Source organism: Gavia stellata, chromosome 9, assembly GCF_030936135.1.
Source record: "Gavia stellata isolate bGavSte3 chromosome 9, bGavSte3.hap2, whole genome shotgun sequence".
Lineage (NCBI taxonomy): Eukaryota > Metazoa > Chordata > Aves > Gaviiformes > Gaviidae > Gavia > Gavia stellata.
Window position 1 is genome coordinate 22,968,144 of NC_082602.1, and position 25,906 is coordinate 22,994,049.

The following is a 25,906-nucleotide window of genomic DNA, read 5'->3' on the forward strand; positions in this document are numbered from 1 at the left end:
AATTATGTGCCTGAATTAGTATGTCACAACATTTTAATACCACTAGATTTCTTGCTTTGAATGGCACTATTGAGACCTGTCTAGGACAGAATAAATTTTTAAAATAATTAGTTTTAGGATAAAGCATGCTTTTTGAACAGTTGACTTTGTTTTTATGATTTCTGCCATTTTGTAATGGATATTACTGGGGGCGGGTGGTGGTGTTTGTTTTATTTTAGGCCATGCAGTCATGAGAAAATGGCTTTTGCTGAGTGATCCTGAAGATACAAATTCAGGAGCTAAAGGCTATATGAAAGTCAGCATGTTTGTCCTGGGAACTGGAGACGAGCCACCAGTAAGTTTCATTTAAGTGTTTTTCTTCCCCTCTCCAACCCATGGATATTTGTTCATGTCCCCTCCGCATTTTTTGGATACTGTATAATTCCCTCTGTGAGCAGTATTTAAAAGTAAGACAAGATTTTAAGTTGTTTCAAGGGCATCCAGTACTAAGTGGCTAACACAAAGCTTATTTTGTTATCCTGTCCAATTAAGCAACTTCTGGACCAGCTCTAGGTGTGTTGGTCTGCCATTTGTGGATACTTCTTCACATCCTGGAAGAAGTAGAGATGTGTTAGCCTGGTGTTGCATACAAGCTAATATGTAATTCTCCTTAGCATAGCTAATCAGGCTGAGGAACATATTGACACCAGTTCCAGGACTAAGTCAGGAATGTCTCCACTACTATGTAATGTAGACAAGCCCATACAGAAACCTGAGTGCCAGAAAGCTCCAAATGTTTGCCAGGTGAAAATCAGACCCATCAGCAATTACAAGTTAGGCACAAGTAATTCAATGGATATGGAAGCAGTAGGTAGCTTTAACAATCCAATCCTTAACTGCCTGCTGTTCTGCCAAGGTAAAAACAGGTCTTCTTTTCTGTGTGACATTTTTCTTACTTGATCATTGTCTGTAGTTTAAGTTCTAATGTTCTTCCTGCCTGAGATTTTTGCATACTGCTACACCTTAGATAAATATAATATGGTCCCCAGAACCATGAACAATCTCCTTCTTGTTGCATATTAACTCTTCCTTTCTGCTATCCTCATGATTCTTGAAATCACAAGGATGTGTCTAGTTATTTGTGGTGAAATCTTTTATTTCCTATTTATTTTTAAAGGAGGAAGCAGTAAGTTCTGGTAAATTATATCCGAGTTGTATGCATTTTCTAATTGCAGTAAGACGCCTTACCACAATATTCATCTTGAGATGAGTATGAAAATTGCATGAAGTTGGCATTGTACGAGTGCCAAAATCGTCATCATCTGATGAGGATGATTTTAAAAGTTTGATTATAATGGGCTCCTGCAGTTGAGTATTTTAGAGATAAAAATGTAAGTAACATAGTTTAGGTAGAGTTCATTTTTGTGGCTCGATAATTTGATAAAATCTCATTCTTTATAATGAAACCGACAGCAGTCTTCTGAGTATTGTGGGCACCAGTTTAACTAATCACCTTAATTCTGTACATTACTCTGTCTTATATACCAGATACTATGTACCACTGTATCTCCCAACAGGTTGAAAAAAGGGGAAGAGATAATGAAAGTGATGATGTGGAGAGCAATCTGTTATTACCTGCTGGAATTGCACTTCGATGGGTCACTTTCCTTCTCAAAATCTACAGAGCTGAGGACATTCCGCAAAGTACGTAGCTTCTTACTACTTGTTCATCAGTGTATTTGATTACCGTTAGAAATATTTGTGTTAGCTGTTCAAAAAAATTCCTTGAACATAAAATATCTTGAATGTTTTACATTGTTACTTGAGCCAATAATTCTGTGATGGCCTAAGTAGCCCATTTCAAGTCCTTTGGTAATGCTCAGTAAGTCTACTTAATGCTTGTAATGGATAATTTAATGCGTTACCCATTATATTAGTAACGTCCATCTGTTGCTGAGTGGGCCACACAGCTTCTGGTAGTGGGAAAGGGTCATCTTCATCAGCCCTTCTCCAATCGCAGAAGTTACATGCAAGTAACTAACATTCAAGTACAGTTGATCTGCAGATAAGCTGCAGATGAGTTCTGTGCGTGTCTAGCTCAAGTATACAGTGCATGCGTCAACTTCCTGTTGGATCCCAATCCCTGCCCACTTTCGAGAGGTTATCAGACAGCTGGTTCACTGCAGCCCTCTTTTCCAAGGCCGTTTAGATCCTAGTAGATAAGTAGTACTGCTGATGGCCCCCTGCACCTTCCTCTTCCCAGCAATCCGTTAATTCTTCTTCATAGGTGCTCATAGCTGCAGCTATTTTGCAATGGGTGAAAGGCCACAGGACTGCTGAAATCGGTCAGCCACTCCTGTGATGGCCAAGGCAGTCTGTATTGCCAGAAACCTGCTCCTGAGTGGCCACAGGAAATAGGTAACTAGGAACTGGCTGTATCCCGGAAAGCTGCATGCAGTTTGTGGGCTGTAAGTTGAGCACCATAAGCTTAAATAAACCATGCAGGGCAGGGGAGCTTGTAAGCAGTTTGACCTTAATATGTTTAGTGAGGTTTTACTTGTGTCAGCCCTGTATTGCTGAGACAAAGGCTATTTCTCTCATTATATGCAATATGTGTTTTCTGGTAGAATATAGGTGGCTTTTTATCCCTTCTTAGCATAATTTCTCACCTATATCTGTGACAAAAAATGACGATGTCTACAGGTACATGCATAATGTTTTTCAAATACAACTATGCCTATAAATTCAGCAGCACATCAGCACTCCTTATGGTGTTTCAAAAATTTATATTCTTGAAATTGCCTCTGAGCCTAAATTCTCTGTTTTTACCAGCAATACTGTTCAGAATTTTGTTTATCAGATTAGGCTTTACCCTACCTTGTTCTGTAAGCTGGTTCGTTTCGGTAGGATTGCTATGGGCAATTTATTATTTAAGCTGAATAAATAAATAAAATAATAATTAAAAAGCATAAACCTTAATTTCTTTTTTGACACCTCTCCAGTGGATGATGCTTTTGCACAGACTGTTAAGGAAATATTTGGAGGAGAAGCAGACAAGAAAAACCTGGTAGATCCGTTTGTAGAAGTTTCTTTCGCTGGGAAAAAGGTAATTTAGTAAATATCTGAATCTTTGCATTCTAATTGTAGCCCTGGGAACAGATTTCATATGCCAATATAAATTTTTAAGTTTACTGAAATTATGGAAATAAAGCATTAGCCTTAAAGTTCACTTTGTAAAATGAGGACAAACTACAAGGTAGAATAAATGGGTGTAAAGCTGATTACTAATAAAAGGAATGTATGACTAAGTGCAAGGAACTGATGCATGCCAGATTGCTTGCCTACCAATTGTTCTTGATTGCTTTTTGTAAGTGATGGTGCAGATCTTTCTGGACAGGTTAACAGCATTTGTACATATTATTACTAATGTGTTCCTTAGAATACCAAATTTGAGCTGAAGCATGATTGCACAACCTATGTTTGTTGCTAGCCAATCTTTTTTTTTTTTTTTTAAGAAGAAAAATGTCAATCTTTTATTAAGTTAATTAGTCAGATTGCCACATCCAGTAATGTAGAGGATCTTTAGTAGACATGACTAGCAAATAATATAGGCTCTCCCATAGAATATATTCTTTATCTACTCTAAAATCTGCATAAAGCAAGCTGGAATCAAGTCATTCCTTCGTCTCGTTTTTCTGCTGTTATAAAAGAGATCAGTACTAGTGTGAAAGCACATTAAATTGTAGCTAGTGGAAATAAGCTTTTTCGCTGTGGGGTAACTCCAGTTTCAGGTTTAAACACTGTTTCAAAATTTTCCTTTCCCTCCAATAGTCATTAATGTTGCATATGCAGTTCGGTTTAGCAGTATTTACCAATTGAAAACTAATGGCTCATTGCAGCATAAACCACTCAGGATTCGTCATTAACTACTACCCCTCATTTTACCAAACAGAATATGATTTATTCTAAACACAGCTAGTATATGCTTATTTGTCTGTTTTATCTTTGATGTGCTGTATAGTTGATTTTATTTTTTGCAGGTTTGCACAAATATAATTGAGAAAAATGCTAATCCAGAGTGGAATCAAATTATTTATCTTCAGATCAAGGTCAGGGTTTTTTTCTTGTTTCTGTAGAAAACAGCCATCCTTTTGGAACTCAGGGCATTAACATTAGAGGTGAAATAAGTAATGGGTTATTTTATTGTAATTGCTTTTTTTTTCAGTTTCCATCAATGTGTGAGAAAATAAAACTTGCAGTTGTTGACTGGTGAGTTACGACTTTTAATCAAAGTACTAAACAAGGTAAATTATATTAAGAGAAGAAAAGTCTGGTTCTATAGATGTCAGGTATTTTTAGAGTCTATAAGAGTATTTAAGCAAGTGTTTAAGTATCTTCCTTTATGGTTTCTTTACAAGAGACCTGACTACTGTAACATGGGAGTATTGTTAATTTTGTGCAGAGAGCACTGAGCACTATCAGTCTTTAGGTGACAGTGTAAAAGTCAGGTGACTTCTTCATGATGCAGCCCACTTTTGTAACTAGCCATTCCATCTGTGTTAGCAATATTAAAGCATTCCAGGTGATATAAAATTTGTGTACACTGTCTTGGAGTGCATTTAGTCACTGGTAGCTTGCTTCTGTGTAGCACGACCAGCATTATATTTAAATAAAAACTTTCTTTTTTTCTTTTTGTAGGGATCGTCTTACCAAAAATGATGTAGTAGGAACAACATATTTAAGTCTTTCAAAAATTGCTTCTTCTGGAGGAGAAGTTGAAGGTAATACATAGAGCAGTATGTAACTTACTATCTTGTCTTGTGTTATGAGCAATAGCAAAGATCAATGTTCTAAGAAAGTATATTTTCCTATAGTTCCTCAATTCTGTGGCAACAAGATTATCAGTTTCTGGAGTTTTCAAAACAATGCTCCTAGAAGACATACTGTGGGACTTTTCAAAGTAAAGTATTAAAATTTTAATGTTTAAACCACATCATCCTGGAAATAGCAGTAAATAATTCAAAATTCAGTGTGCTGTTATATATATAAAGTTAATGAATTAATAAAATTTGTGAGTACTTTCCCAAATTCAGAAAACTATGTGATGTCACAATCTATCATGAGTAAGATACGCAAATTTACTAAGATAACTTAATAAGACATTTATTTTAAAAACAATCCGGAGTCACAGTTTCAGAATCACTACTTCATTGGGCACTAGTAGACAAGACTTCTTTTGCCACCTTATAAGCGTGTCTGTTCTTTCTCTGGGAAGACATCCTAAAAGCTGGGGAATGTTCCTGAGTAGTTAGCCTACAAGGAACTATCTAGAACCACCTGCTCATTCCCTATTTACTACTAGGCTGCTTTCAGATGCTGAGGGAACTTGTATCAGTTTTTGCTCTGATCAGTAGCTTACTAGAAACGGGCACTGCATCTCATTGCTCCAAATTACTACTTAATAACCCTTATTTTAGTAGCTTCAACGAATGAAGATTTTAATTGCCGTGCTATGATTGCAGACAATTAACTTACGTGCTTAAATCAGTATAGGTGACTGGATATGTAATTTCATAAAAACTAAAAACCAAAACTGATTATCTGCAAGAAAACAAATTCAGTTAGGTAGGATATGAACTTCCTAACATGTTGTCCCCATTGGACAATACCTTTGTAATAAAGCTCTTCTTTACAATATTATAAGAAACATTTTTTGTGCCAAGATTTTGGGAAATACTAAAAAGAAAATCCTGTTACATTTATGTTCTAATATAATATTGTGATTATTGATTCTTTCTTTGTGATCTATATCTCCTTTTTATAGCAAGATCTTTCATACAATTGAGCCAGCTCCATGACAAGGATTCTGTGTTAATTTGCCAGAAAGAACATTTTATCTTTATAATGAACATAATATGGCATATTAGTTATCCATACAAAATTGTAAAGTTCATGGCTAAACAGGCTTAACATTTATTTATCTGACTGTCTACATTAGGTTGAAGGACACTGGCTCAAAACCGTTTCCACCATTGCCACAATAAGAATCTAAATTACTATTTTTCTGTTGTGTTTATGAAATCTATATGATACGTACTTGTCTGAGACAGACCAGTTTGTCCTTAAGTTGGTAGCTGTGTCAGGAGTTTAAAAACAAAATTAGTGGCTCCAATCCTGTAGTGACTTGAGCCAAGTATTTATCTTATCGGATGGAACTGTATTTGCAGTCACATAACTTCAAGCTTATAACCCAGTCCTCTTAGAAGTACTGCTGTTGAAGTAAGACTTTGTGCAAACATTCTTTTCATATATCCCACACACAACCAGAGGCAAAAGAAGGGGTTACAGAAAAGGCAATGGGAAATCAAAGACAGGAGGGCTGGGCTGTTGGGGAAAATTCAGCTCTGGAGAGATCATTTGTACTAGCCACGTAAGTGTGTAACCTGAACTGCTGCTGAGTCACAGCTCATTTATACTTCAAACCCAAGCACTTAGTAACTGAGAAAAATCTTATTTGGATTCTCTTTCTACTGAAGTACTGACACTGGAATAGCCATTTCCATGTAAAATCACAGATTATCTTCCCTTGAGGTCAATGCTATGCCTGAAGCCTGTTCTGGTTCCTAAAGGATTGGGAAACTGAACTAGTCTATGGTCTTCAGTAAATGAAGATATCCTAATGGGCCCTGAAATGTTGTGGTTTTCCTAAATGTTCTTAAGATTTTTAAATAATTTTAAAAATTAAATTTTATTTTGTGGGGAGAGCTATACAAAGCTGAAACAGAAGCATCACAACAATATATTTTGTAAGCTACATGCTTTTTTTTTTTTCCTTTGGAATTTATACAGGAGGAGTAATACCTTCATATTTTAATCAGGAAGCAAAATTCTAGGCCACATGAACTTTATTTTTTCTCAGGCCTTCAACTTTATTTTAAAAGCAGATTGCTTTGTGATGTATTTGTTTTTAAAATATTATTGTCACTTGTCATGTAACTTCTTCTCTTTTCATAATATAGAATTTTCATCTTCGGGAACAGGGGCTTCATCATATGAAGGTTTATATCTTTGTCTGTTACTGATTTTGCTTTCCATTGCCCAAACTGAGAAGTACTGCCTAAGAAAACCCATAATCTTAAAAAATATTTTTTAATAATTATTTGTCTAAAAGACTTCACCATTATGAGTAAAGAGTATCGAACATAACTAACCGTATAAAACAGTTTTGGCATTGGAACTGGTTTGAAAATATTTCTGTTTGGCTGGTGCTTCAAGCTGTGTTTTACAGTTGAGCATGCAGTTGCTTCAATTATAAAGTGCATAGTCTAACAATGGCTTGCAATTTTTAACTTAGGTAACTATAGTTGTAGCTGCAGAGCCCTGCAGAAGTAAATCACTGCCTAAAATTATTAGTGGCTGTTTTGCTTATGTTTAGCTAGCTATCTAAATAAAGTCTGAAAAATGAAATCTGATTCTGTTAAAACCTGGAGAGATGGCTTTTTACACAACTGCCTGGGTTGACATCCAGTTTTGAAAGACTTTGTGGTAAATATTTATATAGTGAGAAATAAATACAATTGGAGTGCAGTTGAAAGGTAACAAACATTCATCCGCACACATACTTCATTTACTGTCTTTCTTAATAAAGTAATACTAAGTTAAAGGCTGCAATAATTTTTTTGAATCACTTTCTGTAATACGTGATCATCAGCCTTCTAAATGTAAACAATCAAATTTTAAATTGTAAACAAATACAAAAAAATATTCTTTTTATTCCAGGTTTGGGAGCGGGTTTTTTTGTTCGTTTTTTTGTTTTTAAATTTATATTCTGTTTAATTTATTAGCACCAGTAAGTAGTGAATGTATTAATTCAACACAGATCTGTACCTTAAATCTAGTCATATTGAGATCTGATGTGAGCAGTTCAGTGTTAGAATTTTTTAAAAATTGGATGGTATTCCAACAAGAGTCTGAATTTTTTCATTCAAATTTTAATCTGTTTCTGATTCAGACGTAAGGATGTGAAAGTATCCAAACACAATATAGGGAACTGCAAATCTTTATTTTATATTTTGCAGATTTTATGTGACTTTGTGTTGACAGGAAATGACATCAAGACATCACATTCATTTTTATTATCCATTTGTGTCACTCAGTAGTCACAGTGGCAAAGTCATACAAGGCGTAACACTTTATTTTCATTTTCTTATCTCAGCCATCCTTTCCTGTGATAAATGCATCCTTCTTTGTGCTGCAGATCACTCTAATTGGTATCTGTTGCAAGGTTTAGAACCCGATTCTCATCTTTTTTTATACCAGGATCATTTGTTCAAAGACAAAAGCTAGGATACAAGAAGGAAAAGAATATAGAATCTTTCCTGTGCATGCAAAACTATGCAGTGTTTTTCTGCATGTGTGTTGCTTACCTTGTTCTAATTCTCTTTGCGCTACTCATCAAATTTATCAATCAATAGCCTTGGCATATGTTTGATTGTTACTGAAAGAACAATTAACTCCCTTAAGTATAGATTTGAATTGGCTCTAAAATGAGCTTTTTAGAATCTCATTCATCGAATAAATTTGCAAGGCATGAATGCAAACCCAGAAGATGACAGTAGTAATACAACTAAGGCTTCCCTATATATATTTTTCTGCTAAAAACCAGAACACTGTTAAAAAATACAAAGTTAAGACAGTAAGCGTTAGCGGTGGAAATACCTTTTCAAGTTCTTAGATATCTTAAATATCTGAAAATAAACAATAGCTTTGGTGTGCAGTTTCCTAGCTTAGCTATTAAAACTGACAAAAATATCTAAATCCTTATTAATTTTTTTACCTAGATTAAGACAACGGGAAATTTTAATTTGTTAGTCATAGAAAAAGAATAGTATACAAAGTTTATTATCATCGCAATTAACTGACAATTAACTGAGTTTGCAGACTTTCAATCTTGTATGAATTTTAGGTTACCAAAACAGGAGTTTGTGAGAAACAATGCACTGCAGCAGTTATGATTAGAATTTGCAGTAGTCTGTGTTTTACCCTGAAGTATAACCACAGAAAAATCATACTGAAAATTAGAACAGTAGGATTAACTATGCTAAACAGTAGGGGTTTTATCCACTATGGTGTGCATCTTTTTTGTAGCTGTTTAGCTAGAACAATAGCCTATGCATTTGAATGATTGTAAATGGTGTTTTACTCAGTTTCATTTATTTCTAGAAAATATGTTTTCTGTTAACATAAAAACCTGATATTTGGAGTGGGGCAGAAGTTCTGTTTATTCTGTGGGTTTTTTACTGCATGAAGTAGTATCTAGTAAGTACTGTACAATGAAGAAGGCGGTTAGGAAGAAGTACAGTCACTGGTATAATGACTTTAAATTCATATAGTATACCCAGAGAATAAAGTGTTCTTACTTTACTAATAACTAATACCTAACTAATATCTAACATTTGTTCTGCTGGGTTTGATAGTAGTGTTAATTGTTTTTCTGGCTCTGAATGATAATTAACAAAGATATAATGGTAATGTTTTCTGTTAGTAAACACTGGAGAAACTGAAGTTGGCTTTTTACCAACATTTGGGCCTTGCTACCTAAACTTTTATGGAAGTCCAAGAGAATACACTGGATTCCCAGACCCATATGATGAATTAAACTTTGGAAAGGTCAGTTTCTTTATTCATTGTTTTTAATAAAAGGATTAACCCCAGTTGGTTTTAATCAATTAATGTTTTCATTTTAATGGTGGTTTTTTGTTTGACATTACACTCCCTTTGGTGTTTCTTTTTGAATAATATTTTATATTAATAAGGAAGTATGATAGTATTTTCCATTCTTACCTGTTTTCATTTTAAAGGTGTTTTTGAAGGAGCAGCAGTGTTTTTGATGATTTTCACTATCTGCATCTCTGCATGCATTTGTACTTATTTCCTCATTTTCATAAATACATATTTTTCAATTCTAGCATTAATTAAAGCCAACTGCTCTGTTTCATTTGTTCAGATATGTACATCCATGCCTCTGCAGAAGTTTGAAAACACTTCAGTGAAGCCAGAATCATGTACAGCTAAAGAAAGAGTATGCTACTTTAGGAGAAATATATAAAATTGGATTCAATGTGTGATTATGTTACAGGGAGAAGGAGTTGCTTATAGAGGGAGAATTCTGGTTGAACTATCTACAATACTTGAAAGCAAACCTGTTAATAAAAAGTTGGAGGTGATTCCTAATGATGACTTACTGGTTGTTGAGGTAAATCCTTGTTTTATTGTCAGTGTTGGTAATGGAGATGTGCCTTGGCTGGTTATTTTTGGAGAATGATCTCACTTACTAAAATTGAAAGAAGTGAGTTGAACCTCAGAATTAAGAGAGGTGGTTATTGATGGTGTGGCTACAAAAATGTCATACCCTTGTAGCATGAAATGTTAATTTGAAACATTTTTATAATCTCAAGTGCAGTAATTTATTATACACACATTATATCTTTTTGGTTGCTCCTCAGAAACTAGCAAAAACATTAAAATTATTATTTCCATTAAGAAATTGCTATTGTTTTCTATAATTGTGGTTCCTATTTTACAAATATTGAAATACAACTAAAAAGGTGGTTCTTGTAGAAATACCAGCGCAGACGGAAGTTCTGCTTGGCTGCTGTGTTTCATTCTGCTACCATGCTGCAAGACACCGGCGAGCCTATCCAGTTTGAAGTTAGCATTGGTAACTACGGCAACAAGTTTGATACCACCTGTAAACCTTTGGCATCAACAACTCAGTACAGTCGTGCTGTTTTTGATGGTAAGGATGCTGCTGGTATGGGGATAAAACCATGTCAAATTCTCTTTTCGAGGTGCTATTTTATAGCTTTGGAATGACAGCCCTAACTGCACTAAAAACTTACTGAAAACATGACAGAAAACAATGTGTGGCTCTTGACAGCTTTTGAGATGAAGCTACATTTATGGAATACATGCTGCAAAGCCTCCTGAGGTTATTAAAGAAATTTTCACAGAATTCAGTGAAATCTTTTGACTGTGTACTAGATGTGCACAGGAAAATTGGCAAGAAAAAAACCACATTATTTTACAGGTATCTAAAAACTAGGGATTAAATAAGGAGAATACCCTTTGAACATTCTGATTTAGAATAAAATAAAAACTTGTTTTTAAACCAGGTGTTTGGCAGCCTAGAAGAAAACAGCCTAGCTAGATCACAGGAAAGTATATTTTGGCTGTAACTTTTTTTTATTAATTGCAAACAGTAGGAGTTCTTTTTTTCTGTGTATTAAATGAATTAATCAGGCTTACTCTGGAAAATACTTACTTGAATATTTTATTTCAGAGGTACACTTATACTAGCGTGTTATCTACATTGGTAAGTTATGGGAAAGAATAATGAACATGTTAACATAATTTATTGAAAAAAATCCATTGGATTTCGAAACAATTTGAAGTAAAAGTTTACCATCCAACAGACACTACAGTGGCTGAAAAATACAAATCCTTTGATAAGTTTGGACTAGCTTCTATGTTCTTAATGAATTGTAGTATATAAAAAGAATAAATATAGCAACTTGTGCAGTGTACCGTATTTATTCCTACCACGAATTCTAACTCTAATATAAAAATGTTTCACACCAGGTAATTATTATTACTACTTACCATGGGCAAACACAAAGCCAGTTGTAACGCTGACTTCCTTTTGGGAGGACATAAGTCATAGATTAGACCCTGTGAATGTAATGCTAAACATGGCTGAAAGACTGGTAAGACACTTAAGATCCTTCTCTTTGCTGATACGCTTTTAATTTTTACTTTTTTTCATTTAGAGGTGTAATCAAAAAGTGACATTTTGAGCAAATTCTGGAACAGTTTTCTGACACTTTTCCCTCCTTTGTTCCTATTCAAAATTAAATATAGTTCAGTGTAACAAATGGCACTGCTAATCATAGGTCTGTATTCGGGCAAGGCCCAACACACTCCTGCTTGAATCTGCAGGGAATTCCCACAAGAAGGAAGAGTCTTTGCTATTGGTTAGGTGCATGTTAAGTCTGTAGAACTGTTAATTGCTTTGGAAGTTAGGTGCAATATCATGTATTGTTAAATACAGTGAGAAAGAACATAGGAATAGTCCTGTTAAATATGAATCAAGTTTGAACATCTGAGTCTTTCTTGATTTGGGCTTTATACATACAGATAAATAAGATTAAAGTATTGAAATTCATATTGACCATAAACCACAATGGACGTTTGTAAGTGCAAATCCTTTTCTTTTAAATTCCTCAGCAATCCAACTTAGCCACCTTAAAATCAGGAATGCAGGCTAAAATTTCTGAAAACCTATTAGCTGAGATGTGGTTGAAGCTGATTGATGAACTTACAGAAGATATAAGGTAAAAGCACCTTTTTTATCTCTTAGGTTATCATTCTAGGCCTGCTCAGAATCTTCGCTGTTGCCTTTACTAAGTCAGAAAACAAATTCTAAGGACTATAAAACTGATTACCCCTATGAACTGACCTGAGAACTGGAATTCCAAAAGTCTCTGAAAGTAGTAAAACAGCATGGATATTGCCAATGAAGTCATCCATCTAGTTTTGTAATTCTCCTTTATCTTAGTCACTGACAGTAATAAAACAGCATCTCTTGAAAAAATCTAAGGCAGGACTGTTCTGAAAATGTGAAATTGTGGATCTCTGCTGCCTTTCTACCATTTTGCCTTCTTTAGAATTCCTCATGTACCTTTTGTTTACCCATGTTTCAGTGTTATTTCTGAAACTGAAGAGGGAAGAAATTCAGTGATTTACTGGTAAGCCCAGAATAAAAAATTTAAAAGCTATTTAGCGCTTAAGCGCCATAAAGGTGTTATTGTTGAATAAGCCTTTAGTCAACACGTCTGTATGTATAGGAGTGTTCACAGAAGGCAATAGGAGTCAGCACTTAGGGTTCTGAAGGAGAATGAATTCTAAATAGAGAGGAAGGAATTGTATGAGAAGGAGACATTAATAGAAGGAGACATTGAGGTGGGGAGAGATGCTTGAAAAACATTAAACAAGTGGGTGATGAAACAGCACAGGCAAAGGAAAGGGAAAATGAGAGAACAATTGTTATCCATTAGAGGAAATAACAGAGAACATGAAATGAGAGAACAAATTCATCATGCTGTAGAGCCAATATGAAAGTGAACAGAGGAAAAAGCAAACAGTGGAGATCAGTATATAGTAGCAAAGAATTATATGATAGAAAGCTTATGTCAAAATATAAACTAGTAACTTCATAGAATACCTGCTGTGATCAGGAAGAAAGCAGAGAGAAAGAACTGACATACTTTAGACAAGCAAAATGTGAAGGGCAAGCTATTGACACACGGAGCCATCTAGTAAGTGTAGGAACTTCAGGTTTTGTATCAGTTATGTCAACCCATCCTCCTGACACACATCTGCACTGTTACTAATTCAGTCCATTATTTTATAAAATATCGCTTGACAATTATGGAGCAATAGCAACTCAATATATCAACCAAATGGGCTTCCTGTTGTTCATAGGATACAATGCTCTTTCTGGTTGTTTTCAGCAAACTCATGAAACCTGTGTCAAAGACTTAATTCCATGTGTTGAATTCATAGAACAATTTTCCTTGCCACGCTAAAGTTTAAATGAATTAGGAGTTCGAGAGAGTTTTCAGTGCACTATTTAAACCTAAAATGAGGTGACTTTCTGGAAGTTCTAATCTGGTACATTAGACTCGTGTTAAGTACTTGCACCCAGGGCAGGCAGCACTTGCATTCAGATTAGTAGAACTAACTATAGTGGAATGCACAATAGTGGGTATCAAGGTTTTGCAGCATCAAAGCCCTTTGAAGTGCATGGCTTGTCATTAAAAACAGGTCAGAAAAGAGGCAGTCTTTTCAAACTTTGCAGTGTCTTTGGAATTTATTTTTTTTTTAAGTATCGTATTAAAGACTTCTTAATGAACTCTGTTAAAGGGATCTAGTCACTGGTCTTTGAAAAGCTGCCTTTTTCTCATACCTCCACCAGCTCAACAAAGCTCATTTTTCCTGGGCTCTACTGTGATGCTATAGGATTTCTTGGTTCCATTGAATAGTTACTCTGCCCTCTGGTGACTCAGAAGTTCTGTCATGGATTTCTTTTAGAGTTCTTCAAAGTTTTCATGCCAGAGGGTTAGATAGTCATAGACACAAGCCATATTTGTATATCGAGTTTCTGAGAATTTACAGTTTGCGGTGCAGGAAAGGAACCTAATCTTGGTCTGAAGGCACTGATTTCATCTTTGAGATGTACATTCTGAGACAATAATTTTCTAATTTGAATATATAGGGAAATGGATTTTGCTTGGTTTGCAATTACATTAAAGCATACTCCTTAAGCTGTTCTATGCTGGTGCTGGTTATGTAAGCACGGCATTTCCCTTGCTTGCTGTAAACATTTTGTCAGGTGGAAGTCTCTGCAGAAATAGATGCTATAGCACTATTCCAGTGGTTTTCAATCACAGGAACTAATAGCATTCAATCTGCTGCCACTGTATGCATGTCCGCATTTAGTGTATGGCTAAATAAAATCCACTTAGATTATTAACCATAATAAATATTCTCTTTTCAGTAAACCATTTCCCCTCATAGAAGGCAAATCTAATATTACAGTCCTTGACACTCAGATAGAAAAACTGCGCCTCAAGTCTCTCAAACAGATTGAAGAAGCAGCAGCAAGGATGAGAAATGAAGCTACTGATGTGAAAGCCACTCTGACAGAAATTGAGGATTGGTTGGATAAATTACTGCAACTGAGTGAAGAGGTTAGTACTACACAATCCTGGTGATTCAGTTAGTTTAGAAATAGCTGTCTAACACAAACTGGTGTAATGATGTTCACTGCTGATCAAGCAATAGCCACTCTCCTTAGAACAGTAATTTTAGATGCTGTGAAAGTAAACATGTTCCCCTCTGTAATTAAGATTTACTTAAATATGATACTCTAGTGTGTTAGCTGTCTTTACTGAGAAAGTGTGTTTGGAAATAATCACTCTGTGATTTGTAGAATAGACTCTATTCTGCTTAAAGTGACAGTATTTTGTCCTTTTCTTTCTTCCAGAATTGCAAGTAACATTGCTGGTTTAGGGACTGCAGGATATATGTTGTACTTCCGCAGCTTGTTAGCCATAGTAATCAACTTCTAACAGAGTTAGATCTGTTTGTTTCTGTGTTTTTTAAATTTTCATCAACATCTTAAGTTTTCATCTCAGTTATCTCATAATTGGTTTTCACAACATCATAGAAATGTTTTATTTTTTTCTTTGTCACGTCTGCTTTGAAAAGTTACTGATTTAAAAAAAAAGAGCAGTTAATTTGGCAGACTTGTGGCTAGCATACAAAGGCACGCACAAAGCTGCAAAAAGATAGTAGGCTGTTTCTGTCTTCTGCTAAAAGTCTTATGATGATCTACCCTTAACGTGGAAGCATTACAAGCACTTAAATATGTAGCAGGTCAATCCAAAGCATTAGCATTTGGGATCAGTCACTATAGTCACCATAAAGGAACTGAGATACAAAACGTCTCTAGAAAAATTTGCAAAAGATATAGGAACTGGGGGTTTTTTAATAAAACTTCTTTCCTTTCCAACAATCTCAATGGTATTTTTAATGATTGTTTCAGAACTTGCAAAGTACACCAATTTCCTCTATTTATCATAAATCCATGTTAATTATTGATTCTAAGCGATAAATCCTTTGACATAGATTCTAATTTATGTTTCTGTTGTCTAAGCATTAGATTAGTTTAACATTCTATTAATGACCATTCTTAACTTTCTTTTCCCCACAAATAATCTACAGCCACAAAACAGTATGCCTGATGTAATCATATGGATGATCCGAGGGGAGAAAAGACTGGCTTACGCTCGTGTTCCTGCACACCAAGTGCTGTATTCCACAACGAGCCCTGAATCATCTGGTAAATATTGTGGAAAGACCCAAACAATCTTCTTAAAGGTACTTTTTTTTTTCTCCCCTTAAAAGATAATTACCTTTGACTCCTTAAACTGTAATGCCTTCTGACATGAGCATGAAACATGCAAACAATGAACAACGAGGTGTCAAAACTCAGGGCAGATTAAAAGCCAACTGCATATAGCTTCTTCAAAATATCACAGATATTGTCATGTAAAGTTCATCATAAGCCAATTAGAACCAGCATCAGCCCTGAACTCTGAGGCTTTTCTGAAAGAGCTCAAAATTGTGATAGCACTTTTAAAGTGTTACTGGGGTTGGTGTCTTGGGGTTGGACGTGAATGGAGACTTTGAGAGGGAATAATTAATGTAAGTCAGAGAATTTCCAAAAACCTATTCAAAGTTTTGGGTGATTTTCTACAAGTAATATAGAGCGTGTCTATGCTCAGAAGTTCCCTAGTATGTCTCTCTGCATTGAGTCTTACTCTTGAATAGGAATGCCCTTTCTCCATTTAAGTTTATACTGTCTTTAATTGGAATAAACCTAACCAGACAAAAGGCAATCTGACTGTAGAACAATAGCATTTACAGAGTTTGTCCATGTACTAGTAGTTATATTGATTAATGCTTCAATGCAGACAAGCCTGTATCTTCATGTTTTTATGCAAGTCCCTTATCATGCATGTTATGATGCATTGCTTCTACATTTAATGAACCATTCTGACTAACCTCTGCATTTCCAGAGTCTCCTGATGAGAAACACTAACATCAACATTGAAGTTTTAAGTTATTGCCATAATTAAAAACACATTGCTGGATGAAACTTGGGAGAGAATATACAGGAACAGGGATGATACTACTGTTACTGTGTTTGGTTTTTACATGCCCTAGGCAGGTACAATTTAAAGAATGTTTCCTTCCTGAACTATTTATTACTGGCTTTTGAGGAAATGCAGTACAGGAAGAGATAAATAAATCATATATTATTACTCATATCTCTATGTTATTGTATATATTTTACTGAAAGCTACGATATCTGCATAACATAACAAAGAACAACTTTTTTTGTTCCTGTGCCAGTACCCACAGGACAAGACGAAAGATGTCAAAATGCCTGTGGAGTTGCGAGTTAACATTTGGCTTGGGCTCAGTGCAGTTGAAAAGAAGTTTAATAGCTTTGCAGAGGGAACGTTCAGTGTTTTTGCAGAAATGGTATGTCGATCATTGCTTTCTTACTGTAAACTTGGATGTAAGTGTTAGGAATTCAATGAAATTGGAGCTCTTTTGAATTTCTTTTTTTTTTGCATGCATGGCAGAAAGGGAGAGTAGTATTTATTATACTGAAACAAGTAGACCCCATTCAAGGCAATTAATGATCAAGTCCATTGTGCCTACCAGATGAACTTCAGCAGACCAGATTCTGAACTGATTAATCAGGTGAAAATCTGGTTAACTCCAGTGATTTCAAAGACATTTATTTTAGATTTTTATCAGTGTAATTAAGATTGGGATCTAGACCATTATGTTTTGGCATGTGAATAACCCTTTTATTTTCATTGCTTTTTCACTTCTACAAATGATACTTGGATACAAGTGGTTTTGCTTAATAATGGTTCTTTTGTAGCAGTAGAAAAATTTACTGTTACAGGAGAAACAGGTCAAAACCAGTAGATTTTGCTGACAGAAGTCTATAATATGATAGCATTTCAATGGTAAGAGTTAACAAATTTGGAATAAAAATGCTTGAAATAGTCCCACAGCATATAACATATATTTTGAATTATAATGGTAAGCGGCAGGTGTCTTTTATATGCCCCATCACCTGATGGTGCATGTAATCCAATACCAGTATAATAGCTAATGAAACAAGACATTTTTACAGAGGCTTGTGTCACCATTGCACCTATGCTTAAAAAATCAGTAGTGCTGTAGTAAGTCACTTAAAATAGTCAATGGATATTCAAAGCCATTAATTAAGTATAGAGTTTAAGAGGCTATTGAATATCTAATTTTTTGCTCTTCGTACAGCAATCCAACAATTTTACGGGAATAAGAGCAGAAAACTCAAGACCATCATAAACTACGAATAATTCCATTAGCATAAAGGAAAATACACTATATAAACGGGGCTGACATCAGAATCATGCCCCTAGTAGCTTCCATGCTAAGACTATAATTCAGTTTTACATGTTACAAAAGAAGACGTTATAAATAGGAGGAGATTTGAGATGGAAAAGAATGAGAGGATCATGTGTTTAGGGAACAGAAGAAACTTGTTTGAATAATGTAATGGAATTTTATTTAACAAAGCTTTAATTTGGAGGAAGTTTGACTGTAGTTGTAGTGAGGCATTAAATTGAGAAGATAGTTTAGTTTAGCAGTGGAATCATCGTTTACCAGGCAGCATAGAAGAAAATGAAAGAAATTAATGATGACATTGCAGAGTAATGTGGGAAGGGAGTATTTAATTTCAGAGAAAGGAAACATACAGTAGAATGTTTCAGTTGTTACAGTTACATAAATATTTTTTTTCCCTCCTAAAAGCTTTTTATTATTCCTAAAGTACTGATTTTTTTTTTCTTTCTTCTCAAACAGTATGAAAATCAGGCTCTTCTTTTTGGAAAGTGGGGTACTTCAGGACTTGTTGGTCGCCACAAGTTTTCCGATGTCACAGGAAAAATCAAACTGAAAAGAGAGTACTTTCTACCCCCAAAGGGCTGGGAGTGGGAAGGAGAATGGATGGTTGATCCTGAAAGAAGGTCAGATTTTTTTAATTTTATGCAGGCAGAAATAAAGGAGTTTAATCTCAGAGTGCAGAGTAAAAGCTCCTCTCTTGTTTTCTTGGCTGAGAAAGAGATTTTAAACTGAACTTTCTAGGACAGCAAAAGCCAGCCAATAGTCAAAGCTAGTTAATAACACTAAAATTAACATTACCTTTCTTAAAAAGTAAAATAAAACACACAACAGAAAGAATGCATCCATTTCTTAGGAACCAGCTTATGGTTTAGAAGTCCCCATGTGATGATGGGTGTATTGCTTATATTCTCTGTGTCTTAGTGCCTCACCTTTAAAAAAAGGGATAATAATAGTTTTCCTTTCCTAGAAAGCTACTGTGAGGATCACTTGTGTCTACATGAGGTTCTCAGATCGTGCTTTGATGGTTTCAGACAAGACCCTTAGATAGCTAGATCTTCCATAGATAGAAACTTAAGCTTGACATCCAGTATAAATCTGCAGTTCATGTTGTATCACCACCATTACAGCATTTGCATGGTCGTTTGCATACAGTGGACAGCTTTTTGTGTTTATTTCACTAAATGTTGACAAGTTCCATTCCCCTCGTTCAACAACTGTCACAGGTTATGTCTCAAACTGACTCAAGGCGGGGGTTGTTTTCAAAGGCTAAGGTTGTGGTGCTGTAATATGACAATTCCTCCCTTGGTGGACCAAATTAATGAGATATCAACAGTTCTAGCAGGTTCAGTCTTGCTTTGTCAGAGGTTTTCAACTCCTGAGTTGTGCCAGTTCAGCTATTTGTGTTGCCACACTTTAAACCAGACTGGGTAAATTACTTGTTTCATAAACAAAAGCCAGCATGAGAAAGAGATGATTTTCTTTTTTCTTAAAAGAAAAGGTTCATCCCATTTTAAATTCTTATGGTCTGATGGTAAAAAAATACAGGACTATTACTATAGGAAAACTGCGTAGGAAAAATATGTGCTGCTATTTGATCCATTTTAAAATCCTATCGGTTTATAGGTATGAATGGATGGATTTATTTTCGTATTCAACGAATGTCTTTTATTTCAGTGAATAATCTGACATGAAGAAAAGCAATAACAGACATGAAGATATTTTCTCAGATAATAGAAAAAAACCCTACTGTTAAGCATGTTATGCCTTGCATCTGCTTTTATTGGAAAATAATCTGCATGGCTTTATTTGACCAGCAGATGGCATTTTAGAACACACTGTAGTGCTTTCTGAGTCACAGTTAATTGCAAGTGGAAATCGAGGCTATTTTGTCTGATTTAATGTTGTCTTATTTCTTTTACTTGCAAGTTAGAAAAATACTAGCAAACTATTACTTGCCTTGTCAACAGCATAAAGGGGAACAAAACTAAGTATGCTGCCAAATTTTAGTGCATAGCTAGATATATAAAAATTAGAGGTGCATATAACTGTCACGTGCAGTCTGGATTTTCCTACACTTAAACATATGATGTTTTTTCTTTTTCCAAAAGGAAGTGTTGAAAGCAGATCCTGAATAACACAGCAGTTAAAACACTCCTGCTAGTCATTCATTCTTCTAAGTCATGTTCCTCCTATTGCTTACTACTACTGGAGTTGCTTCAGTTTTAGGAAGAAATTCTAAGGAAATAAGTAGCCCTCATATAGATGAGGGCTACACTGTACTCTGTTAATAAATAGATAATAAATAATAATAGATAATAAATAGATAGATAATAATAGATAATAAATAAATAGATAATAAATAATAATAGATAATAAATAACAAAGATGGACAATCCCAAATGCCACCATGTGTGCACTTCTGTACATTGTTTCTATATATTCTCTGTAGCTAACTAAAATACATTTTGGTTTAGTATTCTATTTGCTTTGGACTTACAGTTTGTTGACTGAAGCTGATGCTGGTCATACTGAGTTTACTGATGAAGTATATGAAAATGAGAGTCGCTATCCTGGAGGGGAATGGAAAGCAGCTGAAGACAGTTACACAGATGTGGTGAGACTTACATTTTTCACTGGATAAGTAAAGGTTTAAGGGAAGGAGTTCTAGGATTTGCTACACAGTGTATTTCATCTATTAACGCATGGCACTGTTATGTTTTCCCTACATAAAAGAATGGAGAAAAAGCTCCACCGCCACGTGAGTTCACGTGTCCTCTTGGATGGATGTGGGAAGATGATGCTTGGAAATCCGATTTAAATCGAGCAGTGGATGAGCACGGTAAGATTTACTGTTTATCTGCTGATTACTAGGACAATCTGTCATAGTCTATACTGAAGGATGCATGTCAAGACTGTAGCAATGTTCTGAGCACGATAGTGGTCACCCTATGGAAAAATGTCAAAGAAATATTTGGATAACAGTTGCTTAAGGAATCAGCTAAAATGACATTAAGAAAATGTTCACTGTCTGCATCTGTTTCTATTTCCATTTTAATCACTATTCCATCAAACTCACCGTTCTCATTGAGCCTTTCTTGGATCAAAAGGGACCAGTATTTTGAACAGTATATGTAATAAATGCATTTGTAAGTGCCTACTAGAAAGAATCACATAATCTAAGAAGTTGTACATTGGTCTTAACTGCAGCAGCAGATGACAATTTTGAGCCAAAAGCTTTGACAAATTAAAAAAAAATGAAGGCTAATGCAAACAACAGTCTACTAACATGAGACGTTTTAGTTGGGAAAACTGTATGTATAAACAGTGGGCTTGGAAAGAGAACCCATCCTTGTTTGACACAAGTTTCCAAAACATTTCTCCCAAGTCCAGTGTTAATGCAGGTCAGGATTGGGCCTGTAAGATGTGGATTAGTAGCAGTAATTGGGATTTTTTTAGAGAAGTCAGAAGCTTAAGTTGAGATGTGAAGCCTCTGTAATTGCACCAAGAATATGTGGCAAAGCCAGGTTTGGATCTACCTGCAAATTTAACCGGGAGCCTTTAGCCAGGGGCTGAGTCACCAAGCAATGCTAAGAGGTGTATCAGGAGGTCTGGGGACCAAAGGAAGTCAGGAACCTGTTTGTGTTGGTCACACACCACACAAGTGTGTGAAGGATTCCTATATTGTTGAGAGCAGAATAACTGCACTGAATTTGTGCAGGAAGGGAGCCATGCAAGACTGATCAGGATGAAATCTTAACAGTATGCAACTGATTATTAGGCTATTCTGAAATGAAAAAGACTTCAAAGTCTTTCTGTGAAGAATCTGGTGCTGCTTAGACAGAGTTTTTCAGATTAGATGTACTACTAACCTGATCAGGTCAGAAAATCCTAAGCACATAGAGCCACCATTTTTCCTGGAGTTGCTTTGTCTTTTATATGCTTGTTACTTACACTAAATTAAAACTGTTACCGGCTTAGAAAGTTGTGATATAAACAATGTCATAAGACCATAATTTGGATTCTCCAGCAATAGGTAAAAGCAGTCATTCTCTCATAGCAAAGTATTTACAGGACATTGATTTGATGGTTCAAAAACAAAATTAATAAAAACAAAAAGGAAGGTCATAGAAGATTCTGGGAAGCCCAGAATTTTGCAAAACTATCGTGAAATTTAATTTGTTCTAAAACAGCTGAAAACTCTCAAATAGTTACTGCTTTTCAATATAAGTGAAATAAATAGCTATTTGAGTAGAAAAAAAAAATTATTTATCTTAAAGAGTATCTGATATCTGTCTTAACTGGAACCTCTAGTAGGAGTCTGCAATAACTTTGTAATAAGAGATCAATCTAAATAAAAGTCTGAGTCCTAGCTACCTTACAACTGAATTATAATATGTAGAGCCAAAATACAGTAACAGGTTTACCACTTCTTAAAGTTTTATGATCAGAGTTCAAATAGTTGATGTTCCCTTAAAAGCCAAGCTGCTGGAGTTGCAAGAGTTCACAGGCCATTCCACTCTTAATTAAAATTAAGGATGAGTTTTCCCTGTGGTGAAATACGAAAATGTGATATCAATACACCTAACATTTGAAAAAACAAGAATACAAAAAAAATAACTTAAAATGTATTGTATATGTTTTAATGTTGAGATTTTTATTGTCATACGTATTATAATATAGCATCATCATAAAATGTCATCAGTTGCCCCTAGCATTCAGGGTTTGCAATATCAAATAGTCTTGTGTGACTAAAGCTTCATCCTCTGTAGGTACAATAACTCTATTTCACATGCTTTTCTTCTTTGTATCTTGCTTGTGTTTCTAGAAATATACCAACTAATCAATTCTGTTTTAGGATGGGAATACGGAATTACTATTCCTCCAGACACTAAACCAAAGTCATGGGTTGCTGCAGAGAAAATGTACCATACACATAGACGACGAAGACTGGTGCGGAAACGCAGGAGGGATCCAGCTCAAGCAGTAACAGCAGGAAGGGTAAGCCGAAGAGAGATGCAGTCAGAGACTTGCACATTGTAACTGTCTGAGTTTCTTTTTTTAAAAAAAATCCGCGTGAGATTTTCCTGAATAAAGAAAAAATTTAATACCAAACAAAAAAGTCTAGAACAACCTTGTATGTTTTCATTATATTCTTTTTCTTTGTCTTTTTGTAAATTGGTGTTTCCAGCTTTGGTTTATGAGGGGATTATTAAGCCTGCCAGAGCAAGTGCCGATTTTTTTCATTACATTTATACAATACTGTGGATAACAAGGATTTATGTCTTCCAGGGAATATCATCATATGAAGATCAAGAAGGATGGGAATACGCTTCCTTGATTGGCTGGAAATTTCACTGGAAACAACGCAGTTCTGATACTTTCCGTCGAAGACGATGGAGACGAAAAATGGCTCCGTCAGAGACCCATGGTGCAGCGGCTATCTTTAAACTTGAAGGTGCTTTGGTAAGGGACAGAGTATCAAAAGTCTTTAAAAGTTCAATCTGTTAATTTACAGGAAATAAACAATTAAGTATATCAGCTATTTTAGTCCCCGAATTGTTAGACTGATATATAACTGAGGAACTAATGCAGTTTATATTATTTAAATTGTTTAAAGTCTAAAAGGGACCATTAAAGTCAGAGTAGAGACTCTTGCATAACATGCTTATTACTTTATTATTCAAATTATTTTTGTTATTACATTACGTGAGATTTAGAGCAAAAGGCCAAATTACTAGATGAGCCTTCTGTAAGTAAAGTGAAAAGATAGCTCAAGCTTTTCTTGCACATAATTTAGATGTATGAACATCAGCACAAGAAACAACAGGCACTGAAATAGCTGCCCCTGATTAATAGTTGCATGTATAAACAACCAAACACAAGAAAGGATAGCAAAGTGTTGGAGAAGCCAGAATGTCATGTGTCACAAACAGATCATCAGAATGTAATTATTCCTCAAGTTTTTCAGGTTAACACAGCTTCATAGATAAGCTCTATTTACCAAAATACAAATTGGAGCAAATAATGTGAGAAGGCTACTTAGTTTTTCTAAAATAATGATTCTGAGTCTGAATGTATAGCATGAACAAAAGTTTGTGCTTTTTTCTTGGTTTGTTTCTCTTTTTTGCACCAAATATGAACCCATGATTCATTGATAGCATTTTCTTTCTCCACTTGATTTGGTTCCACAGAGTTTAAAAATTCCTGTTTCAGTTTCTCTTCTGACTATACTTCCTGGGCTATTGCTAAGATAAAGCCTTAGAGCAGTTCTCTGCAACAGCACAATGCAGAAGACCTGCAACCTCTCCTTCATTAAGAGCTGATAGGTAGCTACTGCATCTCCAGAAATAAGACGTTCTGGAAAGCAAGATGAAATGACTGGATCTGATTTCTGCATAGCTTCAATGGCAACAAGAAATTACTTTCGAACATGAGTAAACATCTTTTAAAGAACATTTACTCAGGAAAGTAAATTTCTCCTTGTCCTGGAGGAGAGACTGAAACCTGTATATTCCCACACGTGGTCCACTTTTATCCTTCTGCATTTGTAAATACACAGTAACTTTTTTTTCATATCTATAACTTCAGGGAGCAGACACTAGTGTCGATGATGGAGAAGGCAAGAGTTCAGACAAAAGCAAGGAGTCAGCTACAAAGGTGTTTGGTGCCAATACACCACTTGTTTCCTGCTACTTTGACAGTAGGTTCTTTAACAATTCCTTTTTTATAAATCATGTCTGTTTCTCCCTGGTCTCAAACAGAACTGTAATTCTCTGTGGTTTACATCTAGGTTTATATATCTTCTGCTATAATTACTATCTGATCCTTGATTGGGCCCTATTTAGGCTACTAAAAGAAAAATTACAGTTAGTTATTTCGATATTTCAGTCCACTGTCATGCAGACATTTTTAAAACCTGTATGGGACAGGAATTTTAAAGCTAACTATTGCAGCACTTGAATTTTAGGCCGTCTTAAATGATGCATATTTAGCATTAGGGTCCCTCCATAACAATGCAGGGAGCTAAGCCAGCAGAGAAGATGTATGTACAGTTAATTTTTTGCTGGTTTAGCTCACCTAACCAGCCCAATGCAGAGTCAGACAAACGCCTGACCCAGAGGAAGCTATAAGACCATGTAGTTGAGTTGGCAAAGTGAACAAAACTGTAACTTTGCCAAACTAGCTTGGCTTTAAATGCTTTGGAATCACCGTAATGGGATTCACAAAAGCAACGACACTGAGATGGGAGCCAACAGTGTTAGCCACCAGAGGCCAACCCCATTCACTCCCAAGACTCAAAATCCTTTTTGAGGATCTCTGACTGGAACACTTGTCTTTATTTGGACTCTACAGAAATTGATCTCCCTGCTGGGAATGGGTGCCTAAATCTTAAATCTTATCTTTCAGAAGCTGAGGGGGATTATTGTAGTTTCTTTTAAATAATGACTACAATAGGAGGAAGATGGCACCTTTTTCTGCCAGAGTTCAGAGGTTTCAGCTCACTGAGGCTATGAGTGGCTCAGACTTTTCCAAGGGCTGAAAGGGTTAGAGCTGACATCTTTTGAAGAAAAGCTGTAGTAACTTAGCCACATGCTATCCTAGGTTTGGGCTGCTCTCACCTCTTCCTTTTAAGCTATTCCACCTTGCCTGCAGTGATTTTTTTTGTTTTTCTAATCTTTTAGCCAAAGAGACAGAGTTGCAATTGGAATAATATTCTAGACCTATAGCTAAAAATGTGAAACTCCCAGGTCCCTGCAAGTGCTGTAGTGAATACTTAAATTAAGCACAGGGATGCCCAGTTCTTTATTCTCTTCGGAGGAGCTACATTATC

The 25,906-nt window shown here is 35.4% G+C and overlaps 1 protein-coding gene across 2 annotated transcripts in view; it reads left to right on the plus strand.

Annotated features, from left to right (window-relative positions):
- Positions 1-25,906, plus strand: part of MYOF (myoferlin) — a 72,088-nt gene that overhangs the window by 25,420 nt on the left and 20,762 nt on the right. The window contains exons 12-32 of one of the 2 annotated variants that reach the window (XM_059821376.1): positions 219-334; positions 1,557-1,683; positions 2,982-3,085; positions 4,020-4,088; positions 4,205-4,248; positions 4,678-4,760; positions 6,999-7,037; positions 9,524-9,648; positions 10,118-10,234; positions 10,600-10,777; positions 11,620-11,744; positions 12,265-12,371; positions 14,597-14,789; positions 15,826-15,981; positions 17,020-17,151; positions 18,535-18,698; positions 20,575-20,689; positions 20,809-20,914; positions 22,931-23,073; positions 23,365-23,538; positions 24,664-24,775. In XM_059821376.1, coding sequence (XP_059677359.1) covers positions 219-334; positions 1,557-1,683; positions 2,982-3,085; positions 4,020-4,088; positions 4,205-4,248; positions 4,678-4,760; positions 6,999-7,037; positions 9,524-9,648; positions 10,118-10,234; positions 10,600-10,777; positions 11,620-11,744; positions 12,265-12,371; positions 14,597-14,789; positions 15,826-15,981; positions 17,020-17,151; positions 18,535-18,698; positions 20,575-20,689; positions 20,809-20,914; positions 22,931-23,073; positions 23,365-23,538; positions 24,664-24,775 — 2,529 coding nt within the window. The remainder of the gene's footprint in view (positions 1-218; positions 335-1,556; positions 1,684-2,981; positions 3,086-4,019; positions 4,089-4,204; positions 4,249-4,677; positions 4,761-6,998; positions 7,038-9,523; positions 9,649-10,117; positions 10,235-10,599; positions 10,778-11,619; positions 11,745-12,264; positions 12,372-14,596; positions 14,790-15,825; positions 15,982-17,019; positions 17,152-18,534; positions 18,699-20,574; positions 20,690-20,808; positions 20,915-22,930; positions 23,074-23,364; positions 23,539-24,663; positions 24,776-25,906) is intronic. The other variant, XM_059821377.1, reaches the window with a different exon arrangement.